Source organism: Sceloporus occidentalis, unplaced genomic scaffold (genome assembly GCF_023333645.1).
Source record: "Sceloporus occidentalis isolate IW3139 unplaced genomic scaffold, rSceOcc1.0.p SCAF_10, whole genome shotgun sequence".
In the NCBI taxonomy this organism is placed as follows: Eukaryota; Metazoa; Chordata; class Lepidosauria; order Squamata; family Phrynosomatidae; genus Sceloporus; species Sceloporus occidentalis.
In genome coordinates this window covers 8,590,402-8,615,349 of record NW_028316990.1, presented here as the reverse complement: position 1 = coordinate 8,615,349, position 24,948 = coordinate 8,590,402, and the positions used below count along the sequence as shown (strand labels likewise).

General features: G+C 45.6%; 1 protein-coding gene across 2 annotated transcripts in view; it reads right to left on the bottom strand.

Annotated features, from left to right (window-relative positions):
* Positions 1 to 24,948, bottom strand: part of ZFPM1 (zinc finger protein, FOG family member 1) — a 107,590-nt gene that overhangs the window by 25,906 nt on the left and 56,736 nt on the right. For both annotated transcript variants that reach the window (XM_089540136.1, XM_089540135.1), the window contains exons 2-3: positions 21,652 to 21,789; positions 17,658 to 17,753 (exon numbers count right to left, since the gene is read on the bottom strand). In XM_089540136.1, coding sequence (XP_089396262.1) covers positions 17,658 to 17,753; positions 21,652 to 21,775 — 220 coding nt within the window. In that variant the 5' untranslated portion in view covers positions 21,776 to 21,789. The remainder of the gene's footprint in view (positions 1 to 17,657; positions 17,754 to 21,651; positions 21,790 to 24,948) is intronic.

Genomic DNA, 24,948 nt, shown 5'->3' with positions numbered 1-24,948 from the left:
AAACTGGTTAGTTTGGTGCTGTTTTTAACATGTTCGCTTATTCAATTTTCCCAAGGTTTTTTTGTTTTGTTTTACTGTTGCAATTGATTTTAGCAATTTTCTGTTTTAATCTGTGTTTTGCGAGGACTTTCTTTGAGTCTTGGGATAAATGCAGGATATAAATTAATAAAATAAAATAAAAAAGAAGGAAGGAAGGAAGGAAGGAAGGAAGGAAGGAAGGGAGGGAGGAAGGAATGACGGAGTTTTACATGGCTGAGTGTGAGTGCAGTGAAACTTCTAGTTTCTCATGATGCTGAGATGAGTGCATTCAGTTCTATCCATAAAGCTTTATGCTGAAAGGATTTCTGAGAGAGAAAAAGCTATTTCAGGCACACTTGTTTATAGAATCCTACAATGGGCCAGAAAATGCAGAAGGATGCAACACTCGCAGGTTTTCCAAGCATGCAACCTTGGTTTCCAATCCCAGGAAAGTGACTGGTTGGGATTACAACTCCCACAATCCCCTTGCCAGAAAGAATTCTTGGGTGCTGCAGGCCAAACGGCTCACTTTTCTGAGCTTTGCCTTTGAATGGCACCCCGCAAGTTCATACACACACCTCTCTGGGGCTTCCATCCTCAAAGAATAGTGCAAAAGAAAAAGAGGCCGCAATGACACATCTATTAATAAGAGCCTGGCCAGCCTGGCTAATGGCGAGAGCCAATCTCCCCGATTATTGCAAGGAACAAAGTCCGTTTCCCGCCCCCTCCTTGCGCGTTCTATGCGCTTGCGCTCGTCTCACCTGCCCCTAATCTTGGGATCGGTGGTGTCGGCGCTCGTTTCGCCACCCTGCAGGTTAATACAATTCCGCCCTTATCTTATCTCTCTATCAGTTTCCTGGCAAAGACGGCATCCGATTGGCTCCCACCAGCCAGCTGGCCTGGAAGTTATCGGAATAAATTCTTATCTCCGGGATCATTAACCAAATTGGGCTGGTATTGGCCTGGGCGCTTGTGATAATCAGGTTACAAAGGGAATGGAGGAAAGGAAAAAGGGGAAAGGAGAAAAGGAGGAAAGAAGGCAAGGGGAGGCCACCCGAAGAAAGGTTGTGGGGTCCCTAGGGTACCTTCTTAAGCATGGCAGAAGGATTTTGGGCACTAGGGTGGGATTTGGGAAATGAGGAGTGATTCAAGACTTGCCACACGAAGTCTAGTGTGCTCCAGAAGTCACTAGTGGCTTCCATCCCAGACAATGGTGGAGCGCAGTGGCATCATTATGGGGGCACGGGGGTTCAGTATGCACCAAGTGACACCCAAAAAGAGGTGTCCCATTGTGGGGTTAGGAGGGCCAAGCATGTCCTGGGCTAAGAGGAGAGCCAAGGCCATTCCTTAGCCATCCCTCAATGCACTCTGGGTGGAGATGCCACTGGTTGCATCTGCTCTGGGTTTGAGTCTGAACTATAGGAGGCATGCTTTCCAAGGTGCTCAACCCTTTCACCAAACCAGGTCCTGGAACTGGACTCCTCCAGTTTGACAAAGAAAAGGTAGCATCCCAACACAGAGCTGTTTCCTGGCTTTGCCAAACTGCTATTGGAGGACTCCACTGGATGCCATGGAGCAAGGATGAGAATAATGTGCCCCCCCAGATGTGGCTAAACTCAGTTTCCAATTTATGGCGATTCTAAGGAGAACCAATCATGGGGTTTTCTTGACATAATTTGTTCAGAGATTTGCCATTGCCTTCCCCTGAGGCTGAGAGAATGGGACTTGGCTATGGTCCCCCATGGACAAGTAGGGAATCGAACCCTGGTCTCCAAAGTTATAGTCCCACACTTAAACCACTACACCCCTCTGGCTCCAAAGGCATAAGGTGTACATGAAACACCTATTTTTCACTCCCAGATTTTAGAATAGTTGCATACACACACTGAGATATCTTGCAGATGGGACCCAAGTCTAAACACAGCATTCTTCAGGTGTATATGAAAGATCAGTGAATGTTGCGTTTAGACTTTGGTCCCATCTCCAAGATATCTCAATACACAAATGCAAATATTCAAAAATCTGGGGAAGGAACCTAGAATTCAGAATACTTTTGGTCCCAAGCACTTTGGATAAGGAAGACTCAACCTGCAGAAGCAAAATCTAAGCCTAAGGAAAAGGTGTTTCAACTTTTCAGAATGGAAGGAAAACCTACAAAAGCACCAAAAACACCTATAAAAACAACTGGAGTGCCATGGAGATGCTCATATCTGTGCAATCCAGAGGTGGGGGATCCATTTGTCCCCAGGGCTGGATTTCCATCCAGCGCCTGGACTAAACAGGCCAAGAAAATATTATGTTATAATCCTGTTTATTTAAAGAGTTTCCCCTTTGAGAAGCTGCAAACTTGAAGCAAGAAGAAATAGTACTTTGGGGGGGAAAGAAAGAAGAAAAGAAAAAAAGCCACCCTGACAACTCAACTAGCAAAAGGATGCTCGATAGCGCCGGCCTGATAAGATGGAGGGGGGCGATTGGGGAAGCGTTTTAAAGCTGCGTACAAGCCCAACGTCTTCACTCTTCACCTTCCCACACAAAAGGAAATCTCTCCAAAGGGGCTAAGGAGATTATCCCGTCTTTGCTGGCGCGAGTGCTCAAGAAAATCAGGGCCAGCGCTGGGAGCAACAAAGGAGCCATCGGGGCTGTAGATTTGATTTGGAGCAACAGAGGAGGGTCTCCCTAAAGTCAGACCTTCCTCTCTTGATCCTGCCCTCAAGGGAGGTGCTCTATTTTGGCTACGGAAAGGGAGGTCCCGGGCTACATGTGGCCCACGAGGCATTTTTCATGGCCCTTGGGATTGCCATAATTCGGAAACAACTTGAAGGCTCACAACAACAAAACCCCTTCAGACCAAAATGTTGGTCCATCAGATGTTTTGGACTTCAACTTCCATAATTCCTGACTTCTTGGCCAAGTTGGCTGGGGCTTCTGGGAACTCAAGTCCAAAACAAATGAAGGACCAAAGGTTTGGAACCACTGGTCTAGATTCCCTGGAAAGCCCTTTTTCTTTCTGGCCAAAAGAGAGACGACGACAACAACAACAGAGTCTTATTGAGGATAGGACAAGGTTCCAGACAAATAAAACACAAACAAGACAATGTTCCAGTTTTAAAATGCAAAAAGCTAAAAATGCAAGCAATTGGGAGGGGCAGGGAATATGCATAGGCTCCCTTTGAGTCAATGAGGAAAATGCACCAAATTATATTGCATGAGCCATTGTCAGGAAGGGAAGAGGTGCTTCTGGTCTTGCAACATGGCACCTTGGCTGTCTTTGGTTCCTGGACGCTGAAAAGGAGCATGCCCAGTTATACCTTGGCACAGTCACGGCGCGCCAGCCAAAACTGCCAAAGAGGGTTCCCATATCACGTATATAAATGCACACACGCAGAAACAAACATGCATTAAAATGTGTAGGAACTGGAGTGAGGGAGAGAGGAAAGAAAACACTTCAAGTCTCATGACCTGATGTGAAACAATAACGGGATGAAGATGTCGGATGAATGAGGAAAATGAGGATAGATTTTTCACATCTCTCAATACAGGTGCTGAAGTGGACCATGGATCATGTTTCTCTCCCCAGAAATCTGTTAACCCAAACAGACACGGACATAGAAGGGGAAAAGACATTCTGGGGAAAAAAACATGATTTGTCCACTTTAGCACCTGGAACTTTTAACTGCCAATGGAAAAGCCAAACTTTTTCCTGGCAATGGCTCAAGGAAGACTGGGAGCCACTGTCAAGACAGAAAGAGGAACTTCTAGACTTGCAACATGGCGGCTCATGCGTCTTTGGTTCCTGGACGCTGAAACCCAGCATACCTAGTTATACCTTGCCACAGTCACAGTGCAACAGCTAAAACTGCCAGTCCAAGAGGGTTGGGCAAAGTATGGGAACCATAGCACCTCCCCTTCTCCCACCCCCTGCCATCTTCTGCGCTCTGCCCCTCACCTTGTCCTCTTGGCAGCCATTTCCTCCCCTCTACGGGGCTTTCCAGTCGCTCTCCTAAATCGTCTTTCAATGTGGCATCCAGGCACTGAAAAACCCCACTCCGTGCGCCTCTCTTGCATGTGGGTCGGAACTCACACACCCCAGATCTCCCCCCGACCTGGAAGGTGTCCTCTCACACCTGGCACACCCACGCAAACTTCTCCATGTGGCATGCACTCATGCTCAACCCCCTCCCCCCCGCCACTGCTTATGGCCAGCTATCAAGGATTTCTCCTCTCCTATCACAGCCCAGCATCGCTGGGGAAGTTATTGATTTTTTGACACAGTTAACAACAGCAAATCTTTATCGCCGCAAACCCTGACCCCATTAATGGAGGAGCTCTTACCAAGCTGGTGGAGAGGCGGTGGTGGCAGCAACGACGGCAGCAGGTCCTGTCTACCCGCCCGCGCACCAGCATGGCATCAGCCACCAGCTTTGGATGCAAGAGGGCGAGACCAAGGGTCAGTGACAGCCAAGGGAGACATGGGCATGGAGCAGTCCTTTCGGTGGCAGGGGAGCTTTACGCTCGCCTCAAGCACATGCAACGCATGCAAGCATGTAAATCCATGGTAAAGCAAGCTAATCATGTTAAACACATGGGCATGGAAGGAAAAACAATGAAAAGCAGAGAAATGCATGTATTTATTAATACACGCTGCTATTGCTCTGTTTATTAAAATAGCTATTGCTGTTACACACCTTCAAGTCATTTCCAACTTACTGGAACCCTGAAGTGAACCTGTTGTGGGGTTTTCTGGGGCTGAGAGTATGTGACTCACCCATGGTCACCCAGCTGGTTTCCATGGCTGTGCGGGGAATCAAACTCCAGGGTCATAGCACAAACCACTAAACCATACTGGTAGGCCTTAATGTTTAGTGTTGTTGTTGTGGTGGTGCGCCTTCAAGTCATTTCCTACTACAACTTTCCAGAGTTGTAGTCAGAAATGACTTGAAGGCGCACAACAACAACACTAAACATTAAGGCCTACCTATCACAACTTTCCAGAGTTGTAGTCCAATGCTCAAACCACAATACCATTCTAGTAAGCCCTAATATTTATTGTTGTGTGCCTTCAAAGCATTTCCATCTTATTCCAACTTAACTGCATGCATGCATTGCAATGCACACATCAAGCGCATTAGATTTAACAGAACACTGTCAGTGTGTACTGCAATGCATGCATCCAGTAACTGAACACAGTCAGTGTATACCGCAATGCATGCATCAAGAGCACTAGACTTAGTTGAACACAGATAGTGTGTATTGCATTGCCTTCATCAAGCGCATGGACTTCATTGAACACCATCAGTGTATATCACAATATATGCATCAAGTGTGTTAAGACTTCATTCCGCACCATTAGTGTGCATTGCAATGTGTGCATCGAGCAGATAAGACTTAATTTAGCACAATAAGCATGGATTGCAATGCATGCATCAAGTGTGTTAGGCTTAATGGGAAACCATCATTGTACACTACAATGCATGGCATGGGTGTGTGTGTGAACAACAAGTCCAAATACAGACTCATACACACAGATCAAGGCAGGTGTCACTCAAGTTTCCCTTCTGCCAGCTCCAAGGAACTAATGCTCCCATCTGTGCCCCGAATTCTCGAACCTTAAAAAGGTCTGAAGGACCCTGCCCCATTCTGTCAGACCCTCTCTATGTTTTTCCGCATCCCTATCAGGTCTTATCCCCCCCCAATTCCCCTTCCACCGCACCCATCCTTTTGAGAGAATTTCTCATAAAAAGGAGCGCCCGGGCGGACGGGGCCCCGATACCATCAGCTCCGAGGAGAAGGGACAAAAGGCAGATGGGCCTTTGGAGGGTCTGATCATATCCTGGCGGCAAGGGTGGCGTATTCAGGCCTGGAATGAACCGCGATCCTATCTCTCCCCCGCCGGGGGGTGGGTTATTGTGTCTAATAAAAGGACAGGACTCTTCTGCACTGCCTTTTCTTCTGTTTTATGCTGCTGCCACCGTCGCATGGCTTATCAGTGCCAGTGTCACCCACCGTGTCCCGATCCCCTTCCTAAGGGGTCTTCTTTAAGCCCCCTGACTATAATGTAGGGCTTCCCCAGGAAAAACAAACAAACCCAAAGCCTTTCTAACTCAAGGTTATCCAAAACCTAAAGTGCATGGTCCAGTGCAGTCATTCCCAAACTTTGGTCCTCCAGGTGTTTTGGACTTCAACTCCCGAAAGCCCCAGCCAGCTTGACCAACAGCCAGGAATTCTGGGATCTGAAGTCAAAAACATCTGGGAGACTAAAGTTTGGGAACCACTGGTTTGAGCGTTGGACTATGATTCTGGAAACCGGGGTTCAAATCTGAGCTTGGCCATGAAACCCAATGGTTGACCTTCGGCAAGTCCCACTTTTAGGACAGTTAGGGGATTCTGGGTGTGTCAGTAAAAAAAAGATGTTTCTAGGCTTTGCATGGAGGCCAACCTGGGTCCCAGCATGCAACGGGTTCTCACCAATGCCTGAACTCCCCCCCTCCCCAAAAAAACCTCCGCTCCAGCAAAGTAATCTAAAACAAATAGGACTATCTGGCGTAAAACTCTGCTAGGAGTGATAAAGAAAAATAGCTGGAATAATTTTTCCCACCCACACATACCAATGTGAAAGGGGAAGAAAATGCATGCAGGCGCATGGCATGGTCTCTCCCTGTCTCTCTCGCACACATACACATGCACACTCTTGCACACACATGCACACACAATAATCGGGACGATCGGGGCCGGCCCTGCCCTGTCCATCAGAACTGGGGCGTCCGGACTCACCCCGCCCTGCGCCGCCTGATAAAAAACCTTGAGGTTTGCGCAGAAAACTTCAGGCTGGGAGAGATTACTCAGACAGGAGTCACAGGGTAGATAAAAAAGAGAGAAGGAAGGAGGGGGCAAAGATGGAGCAAAAAATAGAGGTCGGGGAAAGGAAAAGGGAGAATGGGCTGTTTTAATTAGATAGCAAGAGACTTTGACAATAGCTATAGTCATGAACTATAACCAGAACTTGCAAACGTTTCCCTTTTGGGGTGGTACTACAAGCCCCAGAAGGTATGCTGGGAGTTGTAGTCTGAAAGGAAACATGGCCAAATGGACACCCACATACACAGGGTGTGACCAGACATCCGTATTTTCCAGGACACGTCTTACGTTTCCACCTTCCCATCCAGGAGGAATGCCAAAACGTCCTCCATTTTGAGCACGACTGGGGCTGCATCCACACTGCAGAAATAATCCAGTTTAGGGAGAATCGGGAGTAATCGCCAGGCGATCAGCTGCCGAAACCCGACAAAAGTTGGGTGGGGTTTTCTTTTGCCATCACAAGTGATGAATACGGGAAAAGGTTGTCATGGTATGCTCTGAAGACACATGATACTTCAACCTTACAATCAGAGAACCCTAGCATTTGGAAGAGACCCCCAAGGACCATAAAGTCCAACCCCATCCTTCTGGACACAGGATTCTAGGTCTGGACACAGGATTCTAGGTCTGTACTGGCCAAAGCAGATGTACGATTGTATTCTAGGGACTGCCAATAAGACAGATCAATAGGTCCTAGAGCAGTGGTTCTCAACCTGGGGGTCGCAACCCCTTTGGGACCCTTTCACAGGGGTCACCTAAGACCATCAGAAAACACGTATTTCTGATGGTCTTAGGAACTGAGATGAAAATAATTTTATGGTTGGGGGTCACCACAACATGAGGATTAAACCGTTTGCGGCATTAGGAAAGTTGAGAACCACTGTCCTAGAGTAAATCAAGCCTGAACTCTCCCTAGAAGCCAAGATGACTAAACTGGGATTTATCAAACTTTGGACGTATCATGGAAAGACGTGACTTGAAGACAACAATGCTTAGTAAGGCGGAAGGCATTACAGGTAGATTGACTTCAGCAAAGTAGTCATGGTTGCCCTGGATTTAAAGGATCTGAGTTGGGCTGGTGATAACAGAGTGGCTTGGACGTCTCTCATTCATAGGACCGCCATAAATTGAAGTTGATGTGATAGTAATGAACGACAACATAAATAAAGATGGTGATGGTAGCAATGGCAATAGTGAGGACCCAAAACTAGCCATGCTGGCTGGGGGATGCTGGGAGCTGCAATCCCACATATGTTAAAATTCTTCAGTGGGTTGTTTTGCAAGACCATGTTTGCCCAATATGAGGCATTCAAGGGAGAAATGCCCAGCTTGGTCACCTCAAAAACAGCAGCCTTCTCTCTTTTAACGTCTCAAAGGAGACAAGGCAAAGAGCCGGGCATTCGGCTCCTTAATCCATCCACCGCTCCAAGCAAAGTAATTAATGAAAAAAGTGCTTTGCTGCAAGACAAAAAGGAAATAAAAAGTGACAAACGGCCCCCCATAAAAAGGTCCAGGGGTCGGCAGATGCATTTGAATATTTGATGGGGTGCGAAAATAAAGCGGCCCATAAAAAGGAAATGGGATGATAAAACACGGGACGCGGTTACAGGTCGGGAAGGATGCTTCTGCACATTTTCCAATTATTTCTCCCCCTCCTCTCTACATTTTGAAGAAGGTTTTTAAAAAGAGGTGATTAGGTATTCTGGAGGTCCCTCCAGTTGTGCTGATGAAGTGGCCAGGGAACCAGGAGGGGGGCATGCGCTGGCAGCTTGATCTATCTGCACAGTCTTGGCATTGCTCATTGCATGGGAGATACTGCCATCGAGTAAGGAACCGCCATTGCAGATCCCCATCACTACTGATGCAGCAGGCCTATAACAGGTCCTGGTCAGCCTAGAAAGGTACAAATCTCTGGAAATTTAGGGTATTTGCAAAGGAAAACTCCCTACCCCAGTTTTTCCTCCCTCTTGAGCCTTTGAATATTCTTTCCATCCAGAAGGGAAAGTGTTTTAAAATACAGTTTCTCAAAATGGTACTTGTGAAGTATTAAACAGTGTTGCCCTGCAGTCAAAAAGGCAAATTGGGATTCCTAATGACTTCCAGGAGAGACAATTCATCCTTTTCATCCTTTTCTATAGTTGCTATTTGCATTTGACTTATGGGGACCCCATGAATGAAGGACTTCCAAAAACTGTGCGGATCACCAACCCTGTTCAGGTTTTGCAAATTCAAGAGAGCCATGGCTTCCCTAAGTTGCTTTTCTCCTTCTTACACCATATTTGAGATTATTCTCTTCCTTCAGCGTCCTTCTTTCACAATTCTACATAGACATCAGAACCGTAGCCTGGATGATTTTGGCTTTGATATTTCATGCTATATCTTTATGTTTGAGGAGGTTATCTAGTTCCTTCTGAGCTGCCCTTCCAAATCGTAGCCTTCTTCTCACTTTGTGACAACCATCTCCATTTTGATTTATGATGGAACCAAGATACAGAGAATCTTTAAACCAAAAAGGACTGTCTGGGGCATCTAAAGAGGTTGAGGACCATAAAAATAGTCTTCTGGAGTAGTGTGTGGCTCTGGGACCATACTTCACCCAACTCAAAATGATAGGGATGGGGAATTCATACTCCAAATGCCTTCTTGGAGTGGCAGTTGCAGAACAAATTATACAACGCAATCCAAACAGCCGATGCCAATGTGCATTGAGCAGCTATGACAGTTGGAGGAGCAGTTCCAAAAAGTAAGCTGCCAAGTATTTGAGATCCGAGTATCTTGGTTGAGCCACAAGTTCAGTTGCTAAATATCCAGTGCAACACCTACTGGAATTTTGTAAGTTGTTTGGCATTGTCTTCCTTGCTTCATCCTTTAGAGCCTTTGTCACATACCCCTAAATTTTACCCTCGACTTATCCACGGGTCATAGCAAAATCCATGATTTTGGCCCCAAAATCTACCCTTGACTTATACACGAGGTCAAGTTATAGTCGCGTATATACGGTACCATTTTTCCCAAAGCAATTCCAAAAGGCTCCTGCCGCTACTGGCCAAGGGATCTCCAATGGATCATAAGTCCAGGCCTCCTTTGAGACTCTGGATCTTCCTACCTTCAACCTTTCACTCAGACTCCAGGGGCACAATTTGCCAACCCAACCTCTTTGTGGGCAGCCCAAGAGCTCCTCGTGGGTGGAACGGGCCCATTTTGCTGACAAGCCAGAGCCGTGAGAAGAGGAAGGAAATGGAATGGGCAGCCACATCTGCAAACGCTCCCAAGTTGAGGATTATAGATTATAGTTATCAGCTATTTGCATATCAGAATTTTAAAGCAGCCAAGACCCCTCCAGCGAACAAGGTCACAGGAAAGATTAAAAAGCGGGGAAGAAAAAATATCCTCTCTCTCTTTTTCTCTCTGTTTCCCTCTCCTTCCCTTGACTTTCTTGTTTCAGATGACGCATTGCATGGTGCAGACAGAAATGTGGCAGAGACACCATCTCTACCCAACTAAGGGGATATACAAACAGCCCCTTCTTCAGCCCCGATCAGGCCTCTGGAGGGCGCAAAAAGGAACCGCAAAAAGCAGCTCCTTTTTGCGCCCTCCAAAGTGCGCCATCACTGTATTGTGCCCCTTTGGCTCTGTGTCATTTGGACACAGCACCGGAGGAGCCTCATGATGTGGTGCGCCATCTGGAGAGGCGTGGCATAATGGCGGCCTGATGGTGCCGTCAAGGGCATGTGTCATCTGGGCTCATTTGGACACAGCACCAGAGGTGCATTACGATGCTGCACACCCTTGGAGTGGCACGCGGCATTATGGTGCCCTAATAGTATCGTCAAGGGCGTGCATCATCTGGACATGACACTCTGATTCAACCCCCAGGCCGGCACAAAGTGCCAGTCTGTACAAGGCCTAAGTTTTGGTTCTGGCACTCATCAGTGACTATGGATGAGGAACAGGAGTGCCAGTACACCACACAATTTAACAGCAACAAAGAAGGTACACCACAGTCTACCCACACCAAGTTCCTTCAGAGAGTGGTTTTCAGCCTTAGGGCCTAGATATTGCTTGGTCACATTGCCCATAATCCTCAACCATTGCAAATGCTGGAAATGGATTCTAGGAGCTGATATACAAACATCCATGATCAAGACTAGGAATCTTGGCTTCTAAATATAAGAAGAGACCAACTGGATAAGACTGGAGATACAACTAGTCCACCAGTTGTGATGACCCAAGGCTCTTCTTAGAGAACTAGGGCTTCTCAGAGCTGAGTAGATATTTCAAATTCAAGTGGTGTCTTGGCACAGTTGTTTTGGTTCTCCAAACGCTCTGGACTTCCACTCCCAGATTTCCTGCCTATTGGTAATTCTGGCTGGGGCTTCTGGGATCTGAAATCAACATCTGCAAGACTAAAGGCTAAGACCCATTGTCTTAGCTGAGAATGAAGGCTATTTAACAGAACCAGAATTAAAGGGGTAAAAGCCATCAAGCCATCCATGGCCAAAATGCTTTTGGTGAGTCTTAATTACAGTAAAGCTATCGTTAACTGGTGAGTTGATACATACATAGATCTGATTTGAAGTCAATGGTCTGCTCTAGTCAGCAGTAATAATAGGATTAAAATAATAGGATGGAATAATAGGATGGAAAAAAAATGTCAAAATACCCAAAAAAGGAGTTAAAAAAATGGGATGGATAAAAATCTGCACAAAATTCATGCACGGTTGTTTTGCACGGAAAACAGCATTTTCTGCACAGAAAATTATACAACTGTGCGGAAATATTATTATTTTCTGCACAAGAAAGGATGTTTCCTGTGCAGAAAATGTCGTTTTCTATGCAAAAATGCTTCGTGCAAATTTTGTGCAGAATTAGTCTCCAGCTGAAAATAGGAAATTGCAGTTATCCAAGCAAGAATAAGATAACTAAAATTACTACTTTTTCCTTTAGAGAAGAAAGATGGTGAAGCATTACACCCTTAAACGGGACTGAGGCCCTATGTGTTGTTTGGTGCCATCCAGGACCCAATTTGGGCTGTATAGAAATGCTATCCCCAAATGTTTTACCTGGGACGACGCAGGCACCTGGATGCCTGAAGCTGCTCCTATGTGCTTAAACAGGACAATTCTTCATATATAAGCATGATCTGTTGAACTCACTGCCATAAGAAGTAGCCGCTTTGGACGCCTGGATGGCCAATTGTTGGGAGTGCTTGGATTGTGTCTTCCTGCATGGCAGAATGGGGTTGAACTGGATGGCCCTTGGGGCTCTCTTCCAACTCTAGGATTCTATCATTCTTGTATTTTTAGGGAGTGGATTCAGCACCTTGGATAACCCCTTTAAAATATGAACTGAAATGTGGAGTGGATTCACTGCCCCATTGAGATGGGAGCCCACGGTTGCCTCGGGTCCGGAAGGGACAAAACTCAGCAGCAACCCAGGAACAAAGAAGAAGAAGAGGCGAAAAGCACAACTCCGAACCCCACCCGCTGCTCGGTCTCCGTGCGGCAGCATCTTCCTAGCCTGCCAATGCTGACACATGGCGGATCCTGCCAGATAAAGAATTTCAGGCTGCTCAAAGTTTCCTTTTTCTCCTTCTTCTTTTTGCCCATTCCATTCCTGATAAGTGCAGTGCCTGCATGGAGACTGATAGAAGGCCCTATCGCGGCGGTTAGCAGAGAAAGGAAAAAGCCTATCGCCAAAGCATCACCGGACTCACATCAACTCCCAGCCACACAGAAATTAATATCACTCCAATTACCAGAGTGGAGATGGGCTGCACAGCAGCGATAATAAAAATCTCTTTTACATAAAGAATGCAAATAACCAACTCCAGCAAAAAGAGGGTTGGGGGAGGCACAGAAAGAAGGGGGAAAGGAGGGAACAAACTACACCCCTGATTCCCATACCACATACTTTTAGGACTCAAGAATTTGAACTCGGGTTCGGCCCCAGGACCTGTTTGCAGCCTCATAGAGCAAAAGCTTGCGACATGTATTTTTTGCATTTGGGGGGAGGTATCCCTGTTTTGTGCATTTTAAATGTTATTCCGCTTTGCTATATGGCCAACATGGATATGCTTTCTGTAAATGCATACATAATACACAATGCATATACAGCTGACCCTCCTTATCCCTGGATTTTTTCAAGCATCCACGGCTTGAAAATATTCCAAAAAAGTATAAATTCCAAATAGCAAATCTTGATTTTCCATTTTATATAAGGGACACCAATTTGCTCTGCCATTATATTTAATGGGACTTGAGCAGCCACAGATTTTGTTATCCACAGAAGGTCCTGGAACCAAACCCCAAGGTCCCACCGTGTAATACATATGCTTACTGTAAATGCATATATAATGTAATATACATGAAACAAACAATTTAGTTAATATATTTTGGGAGTGTCGCCTGATATAGAGAAAGGTGCCAAGAATAAGTGCTTTATGCCAAAGCTTGGAAATAGTTGATTAAAAATTAATTTGCCCCCCCTCCTCCTCCTGCACCAACTAGTTAAAAATTTCAACAGCAGTGTGCCAATTGTGTTATTTCAATGGTGGTCTTTCTGAGCAACGGCAAGCAAGGTTCTTGTCCTTTAACTCATTATGATTTATGATTGAATGCATTAATCCATGAATGAATCGACAAATTGATCTCATAAATATTCCACAGCACTTTAATCATTCCAACTTCTCCAGCAATTTAATGTCAAAGCCGTAGTGCTAAGCGATGCTTTAAGCACAAGAAGTTGCCCTGTCGCAACCAGGACTGTCGATTTAAGGTCTGCTGCAGCAGCTATCCTTCCTAGGTGGGGGGGATATTTGCAATCCTTTTCTCCCTGTAGCACAAAATTAAAAACAAAGCAACATCCAACTCCTTTGTACGCTGTGCCCAGTCGCTGTTGTGTGCCTTATGGCAACCCTAAGGCAAACCTATCATGGGGTTTTCTTGGCAAGATTTGTTCAGAAGAGGTTTGCCATTGCCTTCCCCTGAAGCTGAGAGAGTGTGACTTGCCCAAAGTCAACCAGTGGGTTTCATGCCCAAGCTGGGAATCGAACACGGGTCTCCTGAGTCATAGGCCAACACTCAAACCATTACGCCACACTGGTTCCCTAACACAATATATGATTGGCTCTTTAGAAAACGTATTTTTGTTAGATGAAGAACTCGCTATTACAGATCTCAAGTTCCGTGTTGTATAATATGGTATTATGGATATGTAGTGTAGGGAATAAAAGAGAATGGTGGGGATGATAGGAAAGAGACACCTAAGACTAGAGGAAGCTAGCTTGGGAAAAGTGGGAAGTCAATGAAGACCTAAAAACTGAAAAGGACGTAAAATGGAATAGATTAGGATTAGATAGTATGAACTTATGAATATGTTATCCACGTGAATGTCTTTTTATGCTATGATGTATTTTGTCTTTTACTTTGTAAAGTATTGAAATGATGATGATGACGACGATGCATCTGAGGAAGTAGACTTTAGTCTATGAAAACTCTTGCTGCCAACTTCTTTCTTGTAGTTAGTATCAAAGGTGCTACAAGATCTCTGTACATCAATAATGATAATGGTAATGAAAATGGTAATGATAATGATAATACCTAACCCCAAACAACATCCAAAATTGCCAGAAATTGACTGGTGGCTTGGAAAAATGGAAGGGATGATATGATAAAAATTGTAATTGGACATGCACAGAACAGGTCCCCGATTCCATAATTAATGGGTGAAGTGCAGAACTGGGGCCACATGGGGCCTATAAGGTTATATTTGTGGTCCCTGACCATCCATTTTCAACAGAAGATGAATTACACTTTCCTGGAAACCCCAAGGAGCAGCGATTCACCTTTTAAATGTTTAAATATTGAAGCTACCCTTTATGCCAGTGGTTCAGAACCTTCCTAATGCTGCAACCCTTTAATATAGTTCCTCATCTTGTGGTGACCCCCAACCATAAAATTGTGGTGTCTTGGTTCCTAAGACCATCAGAAATACAGTATGTGTTTTCCGATGGTCTTCGGCGATTCCTGTGAAAGGGTTGTTCGAACCCCAAAGGGATCATGACCCACAGGTTGAGAACCACTGCTCTATACACTTTGTTGAAGCCTGAGCAAGTTTCCACCAAACAAAACATGCCAGCTTTGATGGTTGGCTCCACTGGCTGGAAGATCTGGGGTCAAAGGGTGGTATAGCGCCAGAGACACAAAGCCCGTTCAACGTTACATCTACTTCTAGCGCATTAGCAGCAGGGGTCTTCATCTTCTCCAGGACGGTTGAAAAGTGTGGGGCGGGGGATGAGATGCATAGGGGAACAGCGAGGGCACCATGGCATGGATCCAGAGCGAGGAGCCTGGCTGCCAGTTGAGAATCAGAGGATGAGCAGACGGGCCTCACATCCGTCCGCAGAGGGCAAAGGGCCAGGGCAGGAGAGAGCAGATAACCAAGGAGGAGATGGGGAAGTCCTGCTGATATATTTCCGGACAACGCATCCAGGAAGGGCTGGGATATCAGCCTGGCTGCGAACACACATTTCCCTTCCTGGACAGCGAAGGGGGCTGGGAACAGACGGGGAAAGCAGCCACCAAACACTTTCTGAATCTGCTCACAGGCAACTTCTGTTGCAAAGAGGGGGAAAGGGACAGAGATTGCCTTTGCAATTTTGCAATCCATGATGACAAGTTACATCATAGCGTAAAACACATTCATGGATAACATATAGACAAGTTCATATTATCTAATCCTCTATTCCATTTTCCTTTTCGGTTTTTAGCTCTTCATTGACTTCCCATCTTTCCTTGCAAAACACCCTGCGGGGAGCGGCCATTCTTTACAGCAACTGAAAATTGGAAACAAAGGCCTCATTTCCATTACCTTTTAAACAGGATCGCAAAAAGAGGGTCCTGGCTCCCTCTTCAATCGATTCGCTGAAGCGATTCGGCAAGGGGGCCATGCGTAAGACCCGTTTAACGCATATCTTTTTGACGCTGATGTTTTCCACGTCTTTTCGGATAAATCGATTTTGCACAAGTGTGAACCAGATGCAGAGTGGAATCGATTTAAATTTGCCCTTCAGCCGGCTGGGGCGAGTCCATTTTGAACCGATTCATTCATGAATGGGAACCACTAGTGGGTTATTTTGCAAGGGAAACATGCAATTGGGGCAAATGTAGTGGGAACCATCGATTCGGACCGCAAACCACTTTTTTTTGTAAGTGGGAATGAGGCCAAAGAATAGAGAAAGGACTGAAGGCATTGGGTGCAATCTGAATCAAGAGAAGGAGAAACCGCCAAGGGTGATGAAAGAAGGTGGAAGATTTTCAGAGACCGGACACAACTCCAACTGATAGCATTTTTAGTCTGGAAGCAAGGTGCTCCTCCTTGCTCCATATTGAGTGTCAGAGAGGGTTAAATGGGGACCACAGTTGCCAACACTACAGGGGTTTGTGTAGCCCTGCACATGAGCAAATACAACACAATGCTAGAGATATAGGCTTGAAATAGGAACATGCTTGTCGGCTAGCTGTTGTTCTAAGTCTGTGGCGATTCAAGATCTGTCCACACTGATTGGCAGTCGCTCCAGGATTTCAAGCCGAGCTCTTTTCCAATTCTGTCTGGAAGGTGCCTAGATTAAACTTGGGGCTTTCTCCCTAGGAACCAGGTGTCCTTCCACTGAGCTGTGGTCTCTCCCTCCCGTATCATCCATCGCTTTCACTTGCCCCACTTCATTCATAATCGAGCCAATGATTTCTGCCAGATCATCACACCTTCCCTGGCTCTTCCATTAACAGATGGAGACTGGCACGCCCAACTATTTCCCCAACCACCTGCTTGGCTTACGGATGAAAGTCCAATGGCAAACACACAAGTATATACACCCTGCTTTCCAGGATGGGTCCAGGATGACCCAAAAACATGTTGGAAATGCCCCCCTTGTTCCATGGGAGGTGCAGGGGTGGGGTTAAGCCAAAATTGGTCTTTATTTGTGGGAGCAAATGCAATGGCAGAATGCAGACCTTCAAGGTCTCCCAAGGGGCTTTCCCCCTACCTTTCCACAATTATTCACCCTTCTGTTAAATGATCAATCTCGATATATATATGGTCGCCCCTCCTAACTCATGGACCTGAAATCTGCTACCTTGAATATCTGCGGAGGGGCGACCGCTTCTATTTTCAATGGTGCGCACACCCAAGCCGTGCGTCCAGGGATGCGCCCCATCCAACCTATGGGGCTCAAATATGCACAAGCCTCCATTTTTGCAGAGGAGGGGGGTCCGGAATAGATCCCCTGAGAAAACGGAGGGGTATATTAAAAATCCTTATTTCACAACTTTTCAAACAGTAACCCCAAATATATATTTCAGAGACATTTTAATTAGTAGAAGCAGGTGGCTCCCCTCTCTGGGTTTTAGTTCCAGAACTTTAAAGGAAATGTCCCAAATGATGGCCCTATTTGAAGTTCTGAAAGCCCAACATGAATTAACTATCCTCCATTGACAGCCATGTCACCAGCCACTGCTATGAATTTGCACCCTTTTGTTTGGAAAGCTATTTTGAGAGCCACTCCAAACCCTGAAGGTTGTCTCTTTTTAAAATGTCTCCTTAGAAGCTCTTTTGGGTCACCATTGCCAATATAGACCTCAAGTAAACAAACATTGGGTTGTATAGAGATGTGGTGATTTTGGCACTAGAGGAAGTACCCTACTTCACATGCCCAACATGTGCCCTTTTGTCATATAGTTTGGATCACTTTCATAGGCAGGAAAGGTTAGAGAAAAGGGATTTACCTGGTCCATTCCACTGCTTTAGGTCCTGAGGCTTCTCCATAATCTCTTGTTTCTCCAACTCCATTTGATTCTCTGAGTTTTCTTTGGGTTCGGCTCCTGAAATGGCAGAATCAAGATCTCAATCAAAATGTCTCAAAACTTACAAAGAAGATACCGCTGGCAGGTGGGTAACGTCCTCTTGGTCCTCCGTCTGGTCTTAGGGCAGAGAAAATGGACATGTCTAGGGAGAAGAGGACTAGGCTAGTGACATGGCTATTTTCTAAGAGCCGGGATTGATTTAGAAAAGGATTGAACGCCATTGATCTCCAGCTACGGCCCAAAGCAAAACAGTCACAGGTTTTGTGATAAAGGGTCCTCAGTGAATGGATCCAGCTCTCACTTGACACTGAAAAACCAACAGCAAGGAGACTGGGGTTTTATTTCTTTAATTCAAAACCCAAAGATTTGCACACTTGGACACGCATGGAAAGGATCCAGGATCTATAAGTTAGCCAATCTATAGAGCAGCTTGCTAGATAAGAACAACCGCATTTTGTCTGGCCTTGTTTCTGAAAGATTCTTCTTCTTCTTCCCTACTCGAATGCTTTAAATACATCTCAACAACTCATTTGTATAATACAGATGCAGCAAGGAAAAGCAATATACAATGTGCTTTATTCTTTTTAAAGCTCAAGGCAGATTTACTCCTTTAAGAAGGTTGCGTTCCGCACCAACAAAAGCCACGTTCTAAAACCGAAAGAGAAATTACTCAGATTACACACATTCAATTACACACCCACACACACACAGGTTGGTTTTATGTGCCATTTTGTGTTCTCCTCCTTCCCCTTTCATATTATTGTTGAAGCTGTTACTTTTAATTATTTTTATCCACCTAGGACACTTTAAGAAAAGGTTTTCAAATGGTTGGATCCTCCTCTATTGTTATTTATTTACTTTATTAAATGCCACCTTTCACCCAAGGCTGGTCTTTTAGGCCGGAGAAAGGACAACCAAAGGAGGAAAATGAGGGATGAACAAACAGCCTTGAAGGCCATATGCAGCCCCCAATCCCTGGATGATGTGCTGTTGATATGCTGATGATGTGCTGTTGTTGTGTGCCTGCAAGTCGTTTCTGACTTATGGTGACCCTATCATAGTGTTTTCTTTGCTAGACTCACAATTTGGCGTCAACGGATTTTAAAATGTGTTGTCCCCCATCCATGCTGTTTAAATTTAATCTCCAGCTTTGCTAACCTTGCTGTTGTGTGCCTTCAAATCATATGTCACTCTTAAGGCAACCCTATCATGGGGTTTTCTTGGTAGGTTTCTTCGGATGTACTAGGTTGATGTAGCTGTTGTTATTGTTGTTGTGTGCCTTCATGTCTTTTCCTTCTTATGGTAAACGTTTTTTGGTGGAGCTTTCCCACTCCACCAAATGTATTTAGAGGAAGTAGACTTAAGTCCACCAATGCTCATGCTGCCAACTTCTTTCTTTCAGTTAGGCTCAACTACAAGATTTCGCTACGTAAGGCGAACCTGCCGTGGGGTTTTTGTGGCAAGATTCATGCAAGATTACCCTCGCTTCCCTTTGAGACCGAAAGAGTGTGGCTTTCTATGACCAAACCAGGATTTGAACCCTGGTTTCCCAACGTCCAGCACTCAAACCATTACAGTGCACTAGCCAAGACTGCCAAGAGCTGCCTCCAAAGCAACTGGGCATTCCCAGACATCTCAGGGGTTGTTTCCTTCCCACCCTGGTGCTGCTCTCCATCTGTCCAATACAAAAAAGGAGAAGCAACTTCCTGGGACAAGTCTCCCCACGGCGTACTCACAGCAACTTGATGGACAATTATTTTCCCCATTAACTGCTGTTTGAGATGTGGCCGATAAGCCTATCTGCATAAAGACAGCGTGAGAGATTAGCGGCCAGAGTGCATGTTTGCCTTTGCGTCCAGGACCAGATAACCAAGGCGGTCCAATCGATGGGCGCCATAAAGGGAACCGGGGAGGAGGCTGACGGGTGACGTCACCAGCCATTGGCCATTATTAATACAGGTGATAACGGGGGGTGCCCAGCAAAGGGTGAGGCGGTGATGATTAACATCAAATAAATCAATCGCCGGGGATAAAAGTCCCATTATTTTGGCTATAAATCAAAGTGGCTGGCATATTGATTGTTATCCATCCCCGCTGAAAGCTTCTTGCTAAGGGCCACGGGGGAGCAGCGGTTATTGCAGCCGGTGCGCTATCGCCTCTCTTTATCATGGCACGCTAGGGCCAGGTGCACAGCTCAGACGGCAGCTTTCAGCACTCTCCTCTCGCGCACGCATGCACACACACGTGTACAATGGCGGCCCTGTCCGACCCCCCAAACCAACCCCCAGGCGGAGGCTTTTTGCAGAGAGCTCCAGGATCAGATAAAGGAACCTCTTTGCTTCCTTCTTTCCAGCAGAACAACTGGATGGTTCAAAGTCTACCATCCAGTGAGCCAGTTGGGTTTTCACAAACACCTTGCAAGGCCCAACTTTCAAGTCTCGACCCACACAACTGGGAGGAGATGTGGAGGCAGACAGGGGACTTCATCACACGGAGGCAAATTGGGAGGCAAAACGGCTTAAATCCCATGCAGAAACGGGGATTTGTAAATCTGCAGAATCCATTGTTTTGCAGATGTGTTGGTGTCAATGAGAAATAACACAACATTAATCCGAATGCAAAGTCGACAAAACACACTCCTTTTCACTTTTGGGTTGCGTTTGGATTAATGTTGCGTTATTTCTCATTGTCGTTTGAAAAACTACCCACTCATTGCAGATTATTTCTCATTTCTGTTCGGTTAACCCCGAATGGTGTGAAAAACAACCCACTTTTACAGGGTATTTTTCACTTTAAATCAAGTTTCTGCATTGGATCCGTCCCGTGTGATAAACTCCAGACACACCAAGAAATGAATAAATTCCTGTTTTGAGGTAGAACGCAGGCCAGTATCAGGAGATATAGGTCCTGCATGTAGCCATGGCTGCATCTGCACTGCAGAAATAATCCTCTTTGACACCACTTTAACTGCCACGGCTCCATGCTATGGAATCCTGTATTATCAGTATCATCAGAATGGTAGAAAAACTTCTCCTTATCTTTTTTCGCCACACTATGCCTAATTTTTTCATGTGTGTGTATATGTGCCTTGAAGTTGCCTGCCAACTTACGGTGACCCCGTGAATTGTTAATAGGGTTTTCTTAGGCAAGGAAACCTCACAAGTCCCTTCCTCTGAAATATAACCTACAGCACCTGGGATTCCTTGGAAATCTCTCATCCAGGTACTAACCAGGACTGACCCTGATTAGCTTCCAAGAACAGCAGGGATCTGGTGCCTTTGGGATATATACCTCTTATCATATCTCTCCTCATTGCTTTTTAACTACACCAACACAGCCCCAAATGTTGCAACTTTCCCATTACGGTCCTCCCAGTCCCTGGAACCTGGCACTGGGCTAACAGAAGTAACCAAGAGTGCCTCTGAGCATGGTCAAACTGCTGTTTTCCCCAAGATAGATGGAAAAACATTGATAGGGTTATTTTGCCCAAGAGGTCAGGGGGCTTTTCGCACTACAGAATTATAACACTGTCATTTGGGTCTGTGATTGTAAATAAATAATGATAGTGACCATTTAAAAAAATTATTATGGTATTTATACCCTGCTCTTCAGCCCTAAAGGCTATCAGAGCGGCTTACGATTATTAATTTCAATTAGACGGTTCCCTGCCCATGGCCATGGCTGCCTCCTATGGAATCCTGGGCTTTGTAGTTTGGTCAGAGGCAATGGAGGAGCTTTCTTGGAGAGAATTCTAAGTACCTTTGCCCCAACTACAAATCCCAGGACTCCATCAAATGGAAACGTTGCAATCAAAGAAGAAGAATCATAGTGTTATAAGTCTATAGTGCAAAAGTATTACAAGTCTATGGTGCAAAAGTGTTGAAAGTCTATGGGAAGTTGCACCAAAGGGACTCACTTTCACTGCAGGGGGAGCTGGACGAATCGCCTTCCACGGAACTTTCGCCGTCGCGGTCGGAAGCCCCTCCCTCCTTTTCCAATTGGCTGTTGTCCACCAAGGGCGCGTTGTCTCCTTCCTCCATCTCACCAATGGAGCCTGGCAAAAGGAAACAGAGAATCAGGCGTTCTCCTCGCACTCCAGAGATTTTTTTTAAAAAAAACGCAACAAATGAAGAATGATGCAGCTAATGATCGGGAAAAGATTAGCGGTCTGCTAGCAAATCATCATCATCATCATTAATAAAGTTGTTATTATTTCGTTATGTGCCTTCAAGTCATTTCCTATTTACTGAGATCCTAAGGTGACTATTGTAATTGCAGTCAGCCCTCCGTAAGCAATGGGGAGAGAGGGGTGCAAGACCCCCGTGAAAGTGGGGAAAATGCAAATACCCCCCTACACACTATTTTTTAAACCCGAGCAAACACCTCTCTAGGAATCTCTTCTGACACAACCCTATGGTCAAGATCCACTGGACACCGGCCAAAGAATTGCGCTGGAAGACCTACAAATGCATAGAGAAGTGTTCTCTCTAGGAATCTCTAAGTCCTCCAGCACAAACTTTGATGGAAGCTAACCATAGAGTGATGCTGGAGGATTCCTAGAGCAAACATATTAACCAAATCCATGAATAATCAAAGCCGCAAAATCAAAGCTGCAAATGTGGAGGGCAGGCTGTATTCATTTTTGCATGCAGGCTTTAAATTATCCAGGCTTTAAATCTCTACTAGAGGAGAACTATGGTCCATGGGAGTGCGCAAAGTTAGGCTCCCCCATTCCTCTCTCCTTTCCTCTTCTCCTCGCAGCTATTATCTATGCGCAGTGGTCTGGAGCAAAGGAGGGAACCCTTTTCACAATGCAAACCCATCTTGTCTTATTACGGTTAGCTAAGCAACAGTTTGCAGCAGGAGTCATAGGAGCGCAGCGATCCTGTTCCATTGCTGACACTGTACACTGAAGCAGTGCAATGTCTGCACTAATGGAATAATAGTACGCCTTCTAAGGTTTCATAGATGGAAAAGTGGGACACAGGCAGCCAAGCAACCTCAGCGTGTGGTCAAGACGGCAAGAGTTACAAATGAGGAAGAAGACACAAGCTAGAAGAGGCAGCAGAAGTTTGCTTTTGACTGCGCTTACTGGGAAGGCACAAGATAGTAGAGACTGCAGTGGTTTGCTTTTGCCTGGGCTTACTGGGAAGGGCAAGATTTTGCATTTTGAACTCAGTTTGCAGGAACTGAAGCAAGCTGGCGATGAAGAGAGGAAGTGGGAGGAATGGAGAGAAACTAGGACATTTTAAAACAGTTGGAAAAAGTGGGATGGCAGAGGATTCATTGGAACTATCCTTGCCAACTCAGGACATTTGGAGGGTATCTAATTCTGGCCCCAGAGTAAGAAATCTGGAGGAAGCATGGCAAGTTGGTATGACAGAGTAACATTTAGTTGACATCCTGAAGCAGATCCAGACTGTGGCACAGTATTATGCCAACAAAAAGGCAGGGCTTTGGAAAATGACTGGTTTAGGACTATGAATTTGGAGACTGCGCTTTAATCTCTCTTTAATGCTGAAATTAGCCCCAGTGTGATAAACTCCACAGGGTTTTCTTAGCAAGATTCGTCCAGAGCAGGTTTGCCATTGCTTTCCTCCGAGGCTGAGAGAGTGTGACTTGTCCAAAGTTACTCAGTGGATTTCTGTGGCTGAGTGGGGATTCGAACCCTGTTCTCTAGAGTCATAGTCCAAGGCTCAAACCTCTGCATCATGTGCTGAATCTATTTTATTTGTGGCCCACTTCGAGATGGGAATACAAGTGTTTAAAGCAAAAATGAATGACTATAGCACCCTTTTGCACACCAGAAAGTGTTCATTTTTGTGCAATGCGGATGCTCACTCTGGATGAAATGGGAAGAAAAGGGGAGAGACTCAGAGAGATGCTGGAGGAGGGAGTGGGTTAACTTTATCAGAACCCGAGAGCCGTGAAGGCGTGAAAGAAAAAATTAGCCTAACGATGTTTCATTTACAGCAAGCGAACCGATTTGTTAGCCGGCGATTGTTTCTGAATATTATCAGAGCCTTTTTAATTGTGCTGGAACTGAAATTAGTAGAATTAGAATAAATTGCCTTCCTCTTCGGCGGCAGCCTCTTTATTCACGCTCATTGTTGTCTGCTTTGTATAGATTATGGGGCCCTTTGTTCTCCCAGCGTAAATATACATGCCTGGAGTCATAGAGAGCGGCTGAGGTCTGGAGAAACGCACAGTGCGTGAGAGGCACCCCCCATCACACACATGCACACCCCAGGCCCATTCCTCCCAACCTTTGTGGTTGTGGGTTTTGCTTTTTACCCCTAGGAAACCCAGCGTGGCACAGCCGTTTGAGCACTGGACGACTACGGAGACCAGGGTTCGATGCCCAGCTTGGTCATGGAAACCCACTATGGGCAAGTTACACTCTCTCAGCCTCAGAGGATGGCAAGGGCAAACCTCCTCTGGACACATCCTTGCCAAGAAAACCCCATCATAGGTTCACCTTATAGATGTGGTTGTGTGCCTTGAAGTCGTTCCTGACTTATGGTGACCCAAAGGCGAGCTTGTCACAGGGTTTTCTTCGCAGAGTTTCTTTAGAGGGGGCTTGCCATTGCCATCCTCTGAGGCTGAGAGAGTGTGATTTGGGCACCCAGTGGGATTCGAACCCTGGTCTCCAGAGTTGTAGTCCAACGCTCAAACCCCTGTGCCACGCTCTTAGGCTCCTAGGTTCAGAAATGACACAAAGGCACACAACCACCACCACCACCATCCACCATGTAATGTCTGGCAGGTCTTCAGAAGGAAAATATATGAAGGTAGGCATCCATCAGACAAGATAAGACCTGATTTGTTTGGGAAAACAAGAACCAACACAGGGAACCCATGTTCTTTGGAACTACTGTATGTACTCGACTATAAGTCAAGCTCATGTATAAGTCGAGGGCAGGTTTTGGGGCAAAATTATGGATTTTGTTATGATCCTTGGATAAGTTGAGGATAAAACGTAGGGACATGCAACAAAGGATCTAAATGATGATGCAAAGGAAAGCAATGACAAAGAACCTACAAAATTCTGGCAGCCATAACCGTTTTGGCTCACACTAAAGGCTGGATGGAAGAGAGAGTAGAGGGAGGCCAGTGCTTTCAGGACAGATTGCACTCTTGCCTTTCACCAGGGGATGTTTCCCTTTTAAAGGATAGCATTTACATGGTAAAGTATAGTATTTACTGTTAAAGT